Genomic DNA, 12,086 nt, shown 5'->3' with positions numbered 1-12,086 from the left:
AAGAGGTAATTTAAAACTCTATTGCCTTTTTTTCTTTCTAGGTAATATTTCAATAATTACATTGCCAGTTTCCAGCACGAACTCCCCAACAAAGATTTTGCCAAAAACCTTAGGACCAATTAATGTGAATGTTGGACCCCAAATGGTAAGTTTTGCAACTGCAGTAATGCTAACTTGTGTAACTAGGTGTGTAACTGCCCATTTATGTAATATGGAAACATGAAAAAATGGAGATATGAACCTTGCTAGGAACTTGGCTGTAGATTTAGTTTTCAGTGTAGATTTACAGATGTACGTTTTCAAATTTCTGTACAGCAACACAAAGTGAACAAAAGTGAGTATCAGCACTAGATGTATTGTAATCAATGCTATGTAGTTAAAAATACACCATAGTGTAATGTGATAAGAACTACCTAATATAACTCTAACTTAATGATACCAGAAAGAAAATGACTATTTTCTGGCATGGTTACTTCTATGAGCATTTTTTAAATTGCAAGATTCTTCTCTTGCAACTTATTCATTAACATGCACTCCATTGGAATCCCACTTTTGGCAGCTCTTCTTCATACTTACATGTGACAGAAGGAAAAAATACTATATAAATGTCATTTATTGCCTCTGGTTTAAAAATCTGTTTGGTTATTGATGCTTAGTTCTCTGCTACACTAATCTATGTGCATTACATTTTGCTTGCCATCATACTTTATATCAAATATTGCTACTTCTGATGATACATTTCTCAAAATACTGGTATATAACAGGGACTGTTTCCCTAATATTAGATACATGGTTACTTTTTTTTGCTTAATCAGGAACTAAACTGTCCCTTGCTAGCATAGGTTGCTGCCCTATTGACTTTATTCTGGGTGACATTACAGAAAGCCAGTTATTGTCCGTTAATTTCACCAGCTTTTTGTCATGTTACAAAGTCTGGCAAGCTCATTTGAAGGGGCTGTCATGTGCTTGTTAACATGGTTTGCTGTTTGGTTTCAAAGCACTCTCATTAAGACATAGAGTTCTTACTGGAGATTCTCTGCTGCTCTTTTATAATAGTAAAGGAGACATTTTCATGTATTTTGGGTAGCTGAAATAGGATGATCAGAGATGTTTTTTACTTGAACGCTTACTGTTGAAGGACTGGCTTGTTTATCTCTGCCTGTTACAGTAACATGTCCTATGAAATGTAGCACTGCAGTAACTAGAACTGTACAAAAGAAAGCATTGGTTTGCACTTAGTTTACACGGCAAAGCTGTTTTGGTAGAATTTTCTCATATTTTAAGAACTTAATCTTATGTATTCCAAGTAAAAGAATATGTATTTTATTTCACAGTATAAGGGGGGAAAACGCTAAAAATGTCTGTTTTGCAGTAAGATGCTGCTGTATTTAGAACACATTTCCTTCTTAGCTATCAACACAGACCCTCTAAGACATCCAGGGCATGGCTGTGTTTATAAGAGAACGTTAACAAGTTCTTAACAGCAGGGGTGTTACAATTCCTTTGGCATCTCAGCCACATTAGCAACATCCTGCTGCCGTGAGGGTTTTTTGGTTTTCTTTACCCATGTGGGTTGCAGCCCTCTCAGCTGTTCCAGGTTCTTCAGACAGACAGACAACCCCAGGGTGGGGAGCAGGGTGTCGGCTGAAGGGTGATCATTTGTCTTACAGGGCAGCTACGCCAACAGTGAAACACAGTTTGGGGGCTGGATTCTTGTAAGCAGGTGTGTGTTGCGGTTTCATTAGATTCAGGTAACGCAAGGCATATTGGGTGTTAGGCTTGCCTAGGTCTTGCTGTCTGTGAGAACTGCTAGTGTTCCAGTGTTGGTACTGGGATTTTACACCATCTTGCAGCGTTAGCTAAGGGGGAGTACGTCCCCAGCTGGGCAATGCAGATGTCTTCTGTCTGCCCCTGCTCAGTAGCAGTGCTGAGGTGCACAACCCCTCCTGCTGCAGTAGGACCAGCTGGAGATTGAGGCAAGGCATCTCAGCTAACAGCGGCAGTACTCTGCAGGACTGAATTTAACAGTGCAAGTATTAGTGATAAAAATGGGAGTGCTTGATTGCAGCAACTTAACACACCCCATAAATTTCTATTTGCCAAATTAGGATGAGCTTTTCTTTTTCTGTTTTATGCTGTGCAGTGTATTGATGTGATTACTTCAGGCACACTGCAAAAATGTTTGCTCTTAGGATGGAATAAATCTTTTGAAAATACACAGTGTGTAGCATATTTGGAAGGCAAACATTCGGTAACAGACTTTTAATAGTAAGCTGTAGATTTTGTACTTGTGCAACTACCAGCTGTGGGTGCCTGGCTGAGCATCATGCTGACCCCATGCCGTGGCTGCCCTGGGCCTGGCAGGAGCGCTGCTGTTGTCCTTTCCTCCAGGTGGCACCAAGGTACAGAGAGATACAGGATGAGTCTAAGATGCTCAAACATGATTTTGCCACTCAATTTGTTACACTAGCTGTTAAAATTATAAGGAGATCAGACAGAACCCACTCTTTTAAAAATATATTTATGAGTAGAGCAGTGTGAAACCTAATGGTGGGTGGAATGTGATAAAACAAATTTCAGTATGCAAAATACTTAAAATATTTTCTCTCCGACGTGTCTGCCGTATGCTGGCAGAGCTGTATGCTTACTGACAATAATTATTCACAGTGTTGCAGGAAATTAAAAACTTATTGGATTGAACTAAGCTTTAATTGAAATAATGTATTTTAGATTCTCACATATTGACATTACTGCTGAACTTAATTAAGCTTTTAAAAATTAATCGTTCTATTACAAAATGTTTCTGATTTTAAGCCAATGTAGCAGTAAGTTGATAAAAGTTTGTATCTTTCCTTTGCTGGCATACAGTGTGTAAAATAACAGTGGGGAATCTCATGTTCTCTAATGCCTACCAGTAAATACCTTAATTGGCCCTGTGTCTCACTTTTCCTAGTATTTCTTTTTTTTTCCACATGTCTTTCTCTGTCAAGCTGTTCACTTACCTATAAGCTAGAAGTTAAACAATGGAGATAAAAGAAAGGACAAATAAAATAAATTTATTTCTTCAGGAGAAAAAAATGCAAGAAATATAGTCACAATTTGGAGTTAGGAGGGGTGTAAAGCAATGCTCAACAAGGTAGGTAAGGAAGTTGGAAACTCTTCAGATAACATTTCTCTAATTGTTTAAAAGATATTGATGAATACCAAACAAACTATCTGCCATATACCCATATGGCTGTTGGGTAAGTGATGTAGTAAAGGAAAGCATGACGTTTAATATATTTGGTACTCAAAATGCTACTAAAAGTATAACAAATTTTAAAAAATAGGGATATGAGTAAAAAGCATTCTCCAGGAGGCTTTGGTGTAAATCATACCGTATTGGAATAAAAAGAATTTAACGTGTTTATTTAAAAGATTAATTAATACTGTTTCATTTTTAAACGCTGTCTGAATTCTTCTGGTGACCTATGTTAAAGAATGAAGTTGGATGTAATTTAAAAGTTGAGATCAAGTGTTTTAGTGTTAACGACCACTGTGCATGGAATTACAATAGGTTTGTCTAAATGTACTGTATTTTCTGTGTATACAATATAGACTTCAGATGTAATTTCATAGGTACAGTGTTGTATTAGCTTCCTAGAAGGCCTTGAGATCTTGTGGCCACTGCATACTGCGGGGAATAGCTGACCTGGAGCTCAGACCTTGGTACCAAATACTGACAATTACAAGAGACAAATCCACTGGGAATGAAGCTTCATTGATTCCAGTAATCAAGAAATGTCCTAGACGTAATCTGGAAGAAAGAATTAGATGCATTTAGGGACAGGTCCTCTCTCCTCTACCTAGTCATTATGGCTGTTTGTCTAGTTCTTGTCCTTAAGAGTAATACAGTAATAAGCCACAACTGGCAGAAAACGTAACAGTATTGTAATTACTGTCATGTATGAATACCTTCTAATGGCACCCCTTCTGTCTGTTTTTGACTACAGCTTACATCTGGTACATGCTTTTTTTTTTTTTTTTTCTTAAATGCTTAATATGAATTTTGGGATATGTTAACCTCTGTTGTGTTTTAAAAGCTGTGGTTTTTTGTTTGTTTTGTTTTGTTTTTTAATTTTATTTCTTATTTCCCAGCTCATAAGCACATCACAAAGACTGACCAATTCAGGGAGTGTTCTGATTGGGAGTCCATATAACCCAGCTCCAACAATGGTCACGCAGACGCACATAACAGAAGCTACTGGCTGGGTTCCGGGGTAAGATTTTTGGTTTATTTAAAGATGTTTGTGGATCTGCTCTGTTTTTTTTTTTATATTTACACTGTTCGAACTACATGTTAGCTCACAGTTTCTGGTTCTTCCACAATTGAAAGGAGTATGCTGCTTAGCACAGTAAGTGCTTGCGATATCTGGAACATATGAACGGTTACACACAGAAGTCACATTACTGTTTTATTTTTGCTTTATGGCAGTGTCTGTTCCTGTGTGAGAATGGAAAGTCACAAATTTATGAGTCCCATTAAAAAAAGCCTCTATTTTTCATAAATTCATGCTCAGTAGCAAAGCTACTTGGATATACTGTTATCAGCAGGTGCCAAGAAGGGGAGAATCTTTCAAGTACACTTAGAGGCATTTAAGACTAAAGCTGTAATAACAAATTTTGAATGTAGTCAGTGCTGTATTTTTATTATTATTTTACCGTATCAAATTTTTTTCATGGGCTTCCTAGATATTTCAGAGTACCATCATTATGTCATCCAAGGTAATCTGGTCTTTACAGTATTTCATGATTTTATTTTTTTAATTTCTGTACTGTTGAGCTTATCTGTCTCAAGACAGATGCCGTGCTTTGCCTGTGAAAATTAAAAAGTAATTTATTTGTACATCTGGTTTATTTCCTAATCAGTGATGAATGTCAGTAATACCTTTCCAGCTTTAGAGGTGAGAAAATGGACCATCTAGGAAATGGCTTAAAGAGGATGTGTTTGTATCTTGACTTTCTTCATGCTGTGCTGTAAGCAAAATCTGTCATGTGCTTGTACCTCCTAGTTGCTATATTCCCACCACACAGTCAATAAACTGCAGGCCCAGCTGAGCAGTTTTTAAGCTTGCTTTTCTTGCTGCATGGGGGTTTTTCTCCTCAAATAGCTTTTGAATCCATGTGGATTTGATTCTATTTGAAAGGGAGATGTCAAAGATGATTTTGTTTCTGCAACTTTTGTGAACTATGGAGGCCAGACATAAGTTCTTTCAGTAGCCTGGTGAGGGAAGAGTTTTAGTGTCTGCTCACAGCGTGCTCACCTAGGCAGTGAACTTTGGTTAGCTTTCTTCAGCTTCATTCAAATGCAGTGATGAAGAGTCTGTTTACTCTTCTTCACAGATTCCAAATTGTTTCCAAAGGCAAATAAGGAGAGATCATAGTCAGGCTCAGGGCTCCACACAACCCTAGACATCCTGGCATTACAGACCAGGGCCAGGTCTCCACTCACTGCCAGTCCAGGCCCCTGCTGCCCACACAGTGGCAGCCCCTGCCCCAGCTCTCTGCTCCAGTAAGCACCATGGACAGGGGCTGCCAAGGAGAAAACCTGCAGCCACCGCAGGGGGAAGGTGCCTGCTGGTGGGACTGGTCAGATTGAAGAAAGTTCTGAATTGCCCAACCCACTACACGCAGCCTCTCATGGCACAGAACTTCAGAGCCATCATGTTCGTTCAGCTCCCTTCATTAATACTGCCAGCTTTTTAGCTGTGTAAGTATCTGCTGTGAGACCTGTTTTCAAAATTGCAGGGTACCAACATGAAGTAATTTACTGTGACAGTTCCCAAGCATTGTGCATTGTATCAGCTGCAAGAGTAAGAGAGAAGTTTGAAATGCAGCTTCTGAAATCTTCTTGCTGTAGCTAATAAACAGAACTGTAAGGAAGCTGGCACTGACTGGTGACTGCCACTCCTGGGCAAAATTCATATCGACTACGTTGGAGTATCTCTGTTATGATAGTATGCATCAGCTCTAACACAGAACATACGTTTATTGTTTGTATTTTGTTTAAAGATACCAAAACATTCAATATCCTGTAAATATAGGACATATCTTCTGCACTGTTTAAAAGCAATGTCTGTAACGTGGGAGAATTGTAAATAGGAATTCTCAAAGGAGTACAGCTTTTCGTTTTGATGGGATTTGGTTACCTAGCTCACATCAGCACTTCTGTAGTTCCAGGTGAAGTCAATTCCCTAAGATTATTTGGGCAAAACATGGTAAAATTGGGAACAAAAGTTTCCTAACTGTCTGACAGTAAGCTTAGACAACCTCCAAAGTTCTAGCCCTTTTCTCTTCAAATTTTGTCAAACTTTGTGTGCAGATTTCTTTCTTCAGTTTGTTTAATGGCAAACACTACCTAGCTAGGTACCAAATACATGGATATTATTGGTCTAGAAATAAAATACTGGTTTAATATGTTTGAATTGTCTTCTCATAGGGACAGAAAGAGAACGCGAGAATTTATAGAATCAGATTTTTCAGAAAGGTGAGTACTATTGAACATACGTTTTATTTACATGGCCATACCTTGTTTGCTTCTTCAAATCTGCCTTTCAGAGAGCTGGGTGTCCAGTTCCCTCTTTAATCAGTTTTCACTCCTCCACAGTAAAAACTACATAGTATGTTATTCTTTGTAGTTACAATTCAGTACTCTTTGTCATCACTTCCTAATATTTACATTTACTTATTATTTATATTTACTTCTGATGTATTTACCTTTACTGTTACAAGCAAAATTGGAGTTGTGAAAAATGCAATACATCTTCAGAAACAGGATTGATCTAGTTTCCTGTGTGACAAATACCTGTAACTAAATAATTGTTTCTTTGCTTCCAAAATTTCTTTGGATGCATTCAAGGTGTTGTTTGTTTATCTATCACAATTACTCAAATTGAAAAACTGCATAGGGTTTAGAAATTTTTGGTTGTTTTTTTTTTTTTATTTTATTCTTCTGCTGTTCTTTTATACTTTTGTTCTGTCGATTTTTCCAGTGTCCTGTTTTCTTAAATACATGCAAAATTTTCAAAAGCATTCTTGTATTTTTATGTTTTTCTTAGCTTGCTACAGTTGACAGAACTAGGGCTATTTCTGTAAAATAACACCTCTCCCTGAAACATGTTATCAAACCAACTTCTAAATTTGTAATTTAAAAAAATCATCTAAGCATTTTAAATGCTCCTGTTGAAACATGCATACAAATATCGTAATTGCAAATTCTTTTTGTTAAGAAATGCACAGGAGAAAGGTAATTTTTTTTTTTGTTCTGTCAGGTAAGTCCTGCTTATTAAAGTATTTTGGTTTCCAAGTGTCCATAATACTGTCAAGAATGAAATAAAATTTTCCATTCTTAAATTGTTCTAGCATGTCTTTAGGAACTCAGTGACATTTGTCATACTGTTAACATAACACCTATGAAGAACAGTTAATTAAAAAGTAAATCAAAGCATATGAAATTAGAATACCTAAATTTAAAAATTAATCTGAAATTAAAAGAAAAAAATACACTGAAATTATATGCAGCAGGAAAGTATGCTTATTGAATTTCAACATCTTAAAATAATTACTTTTGTCCTTATAGTAAAAGAAGCAAAAAAGGAGATAAAAATGGGAAAGGTCTGAGGCATTTTTCAATGAAAGTATGTGAAAAAGTTCAACGTAAAGGAACAACTTCATACAACGAAGTTGCTGATGAGCTGGTGTCAGAATTCACAAATTCGAACAGCCACCTAGCTACAGATTCGGTAAGTGAACGCGTTGATTTTTTTTCTACCATTACAAAATTGGCTGATTTATCATGGAATTCTCTTCCTGCTGTTGTTGTGCTATCCTGCCGCATGCCATAGTTTTCCTCACTTAGCTACCTTGGAAGTATAAGACATACCCTTAAGTTATTTATATATCAAATTCCATACTAAAATACAGAATTAAAATAAAGAATTAAACTCCATCTAAATTATAAACAAGCAAGTCTGCCAAAAAAAATCGCTTCAAAAAATGCTCAATACCGACCATATGAGTCTAGTCAGGCTCTCCACCTGTAGTGGACTTGCCATGATGGGAATTGCTGCCCAGAGGCTTTAGGCAGGCCTGAAGCTTTTGTTTGCAAACAACGATGTTGGTGTGGTATCCAAGCAATAGCACAGATGAAGGCATCCTGTTTTAATATCACTCTCACTTAAAATTGCTTTTTGTTTTTTGCCTTTACTTCTCCATGAAGGATGTGTTCTATTTTTGAGACCTTTGGTTGTTATTAATGCTGAGCTGTTTCCTTAGCAGGCTTACGATCAGAAAAATATTAGACGGAGAGTTTACGATGCCCTTAATGTGCTGATGGCAATGAACATAATTTCAAAGGAGAAAAAGGAAATCAGATGGATCGGCCTTCCTACAAACTCAGCTCAGGAATGTCAGAATCTAGAGGTAAAGTGAGGGAGATGGAAATTTCTGTGTAGTACACAGGTTCTGATAATGGAGCGTAAAAACTTAAGAGTTTTGTGGTTTTTTTTTCCACAATTTTAACCTCATTGATATGTTTATTATGTATGCTAAGTTCACTTTTCTTTGGTATACACAAATATACAATGTTATACAAGTTATAAAAACTGTTTACCTTAGAAAACGAACATTCATGGTATCAGGGTTAACTTCTAAGATTAAAGTCTGTAGGAGCCCAAAATAACCATAAGAAAGCCAAAAGAACTTAAGTACTGTTACATTGACAAAATTGTGTACATTTGAAAGGAAAACTATTTTGTTATTAGCGTGTGCTTGGAGGCATCAATGAAAGGAAATTAAATTGAAAAATATTTTTTGCTAGGCTGTCAAATACTAGTTATGAACTAGCAGGAAAAAAAAATACTTATTGGGTACGTGCATTGTTATTTTTCCAGCAGGCTAGGAGTTGCCCTGTTTTTGCAGGGATGCCAGAATTTAAGTGCACAGATGTCACTTGTCCTCGAGGCTGAACCCTCCATAAATACGAAGCACAAGTTACTGTATTTACTGCAAACTCTTGTAATGACTATATGCAAACACACCTTAATACGCATTATATTTGTGCTACTTGTGACAAGAGCTATCTTAAAATGTGGGGGGTGCCTGTCCAATACAGAACAGTTTCTTGTTCAGGTTACATTAATTATCTTTCTAGATATAGTAAGAAATCTGCTTTTGCTGTATTGTCTATTGAAGAAACTTGGAAAATTCATCCACCCAATGAGTATGCATATGCATAGTCCTATTTTATGGAAACACTCATGTGCCTATGCGATTAGTCTTTCTGAAGAAGAAGAGACTATATTGTTAGTGGGTAGGGCCGAAAAGACTTGAAAGTTACTTACTGTGCCAGGGAATTCACCACCGTTTACAAAGAAAATGGGGATTTTTTGCACACTGATGTAGTTCTAACGTCTATTCAGTCTGACAGAGTGGAACAGACAAGGTCACTGAATACTTACCATGATATATATACATTTATATTTTAAGATAGAAAAACAGAAGAGGATTGAACGGATAAAAGAGAAGCGAGCACAGCTACAAGAACTGCTGCTGCAGGTATATATTTAAATTACTTTTTATATAAATTAAATTAACCAGTAAGAGTCCATCATGTTAGAACTTCTTTCTAGTTTTGTTTAGCAGCTCTGATATAGAGAAGAAAAGTTTCACACTTGAGACCTTTCTGGTTTCTGGTCTGGGGAACCTCTTACCCTCACATCCTGACTCATTTTTACCTACAACATACTGCTTCTACATGCCACAGCCTTTTGTAAGGATTCTGCTGAAGCTCTGTAAGAATTAGTGGGAATGGGAACAACTCAAAGACCCCTAGTTACCTTCTCTGGCTAGTTTCAATTGAAATAAATTATTTTATTCTAAGCTGTAAAATTTGTAACTGAATTTATGTAAGTATGTATGGAGTTATTCTAGGGGAGAAATATTTCTGGATTCAGCTTTGAACTAGAATGAAAGGCTGGCAAATCTAGGTTTTTTAGGTTCTGATGTGCATCTAGGAAAACTTTGAAATATATTTCAAACTTATTTACCTAAGTAGAACTTTGATTTTAGCATCGACTGCAGAAATGTATTTCAAATGCATCTTTGTTTATAAAGTAATAGCTTATAAATACAGTTATGAGCATTGTTAAATGTTTTGATCTCTGCACAGGCATTCAGTAATGTAAATGCAGTCAGACTTTAGTATGAAGTTATAGGCAATAAGGCTATTTTTTTTCCTGGTGGAAGTATAACAATACAGTTTTCATCTAATTAGAAACTAAATATCTGATACATTTTTTTTCCCTCGGCAGCAAAAACTATTTCTCTGTTTAGGGCATAATTCTGATTCAAGCTGACCTAGGAAATTAGCAGCTTCTCTGAGTAACATAAAATTACCCTGGTAAAAGTGAGGCAACTCAGATACTATTGGTCTGAAAACATCAGATTTGCACTCCCTTACTTTCTACAACTGTAATTATACACTTACATTCACTGTCAAGTGCTTTAACAGTCCTTAGGGGTTTTGTCTATCCATCTTCCCCCTAAGTGGAAAAAGTAGTGCTTGCAAATGGGTGAGTACCCTGATTTCCAATCCCTCAAATAACATTTCCTAAAAACACTTATTTTCATACATATGCAGTCATGTATAAGAATTCAGTAGAGAGGGGGTGGTGTCACAAACAGCACCTGTTTAAGATGTTGAAAGCAGAATTTCAAAGTAAACTCTTCTGAGAAAACAGAGTGATGGATGAGAGGGGGAGAGAAGACAGATGCTGAGAAAGGGGGGAATGCTGTAATTTGTAACTAGCTCCTAATCTGAGGTAATTATGCATATAAGATAGCAGAGGAGACCTCTGACTCCAACATCTTTTCAGAAGGTGTGAGGAAGCATTCTCACCACACGTTGTTATTGCTCCATTGTTTCATTTCCAGGGGTTAAGCAAGAGAGGCATAAAAATTTGTACGGTTTAACTTTGTTCCTGACAAGCTTCACTATTAGCGCAAAGGGGAAGTCAGGGCACAGCTCACCTTTTGACTGAACATCACTGGAGGTATTGAGAGTTGGTAAATAAGATCTATGAAGTTTCCCTTCATAGAAACACTGTTGTCTTCATTTTAATTGTTTTTTTTTTCTTTCTTTCTACAGCAAATAGCATTCAAAAACTTGGTACAAAGAAATCAGCAAAATGAACAACAAAATCAAGGCCCTCCAGCTTTGAACTCAACAATACAGCTGCCTTTCTTAATAGTCAACACTAGCAAAAGAACAGTCATTGACTGCAGCATATCAAGTGATAAGTAAGTGTTTATGGAATCAAGTTTTAGAATTTTGCTTTTTTTGTGGACCGGAATTTTTGTTTGAACTAATTAGAGAAACTGTCCTAGTTTATTTAAAGTAATTGTGCATTTAAATTTCCATGGTCTAACATTTTAAGGAGCATTCACTGCACAGGAAAAAGAAGTGAATGAAGTATATATACTAGGACAGTGCTAGCTTTTAATAAAGCCATTTGGTTTTGGTTTTAAAAAAGCTATTCAAGCCAGTGGCTTGAATTTTTATTCTTAATGTGCCATAGATACATTTAGTCAGAAACGCAAGGTGATCCATTACACAAAAGTAACATCCTAGGAGTGGAAATGGTAATTTTGAAAGAGATAACATCTCTTGCTATCTTTAAATAGGAAAAAGTTTGTATCTAGCTCTTTGAGGGGAAAAAAAAAGACAAGTAAACGATACAGAAATTTGAAATTTGCCTTTGTAAGCATACTGCTATACATTGCACTCTTGAGTTTACCTGAAAACCCTTCACTTATATACTGCTGGGTGCTGATGCACTTCATCCTGTGAAAATGTGGCTGAAAGTGTGAGAGGTGCTATTATATTCACTGTTAATCTGATCATAACTAGTTTATTACATGAAAATAGCTGGCTTTACCTTAATGCCCTAGGTTAGGGATTTCATTCTATAGTGTACAAATCCTGTATTGAACTGTATTGAGTCAATTACCATACAGTATAAATAGAGCTGTTCTCAGGTAACTTAAGC

General features: G+C 36.5%; 1 protein-coding gene across 14 annotated transcripts in view; it reads left to right on the top strand.

Annotated features, from left to right (window-relative positions):
- TFDP2 (transcription factor Dp-2) overlaps positions 1-12,086 on the top strand; it is a 56,524-nt gene that overhangs the window by 26,573 nt on the left and 17,865 nt on the right. For 9 of the 14 annotated variants that reach the window (XM_080605326.1, XM_080605325.1, XM_080605319.1 and 6 more), the window contains 7 exons: positions 42-145; positions 4,138-4,259; positions 6,479-6,526; positions 7,619-7,781; positions 8,314-8,460; positions 9,526-9,594; positions 11,186-11,337. In XM_080605326.1, the coding sequence (XP_080461452.1) occupies positions 42-145; positions 4,138-4,259; positions 6,479-6,526; positions 7,619-7,781; positions 8,314-8,460; positions 9,526-9,594; positions 11,186-11,337 (805 nt within the window). The remainder of the gene's footprint in view (positions 1-41; positions 146-4,137; positions 4,260-6,478; positions 6,527-7,618; positions 7,782-8,313; positions 8,461-9,525; positions 9,595-11,185; positions 11,338-12,086) is intronic. The other 5 variants (XM_080605330.1, XM_080605329.1, XM_080605322.1 and 2 more) reach the window with 1 other exon arrangement.

The sequence above is a fragment of the Anser brachyrhynchus genome (genome assembly GCF_964034855.1).
Source record: "Anser brachyrhynchus genome assembly, chromosome: 9".
Classification (NCBI taxonomy): Eukaryota; Metazoa; Chordata; class Aves; order Anseriformes; family Anatidae; genus Anser; species Anser brachyrhynchus.
This window is presented reverse-complemented; position numbering and strand designations above follow the sequence as displayed.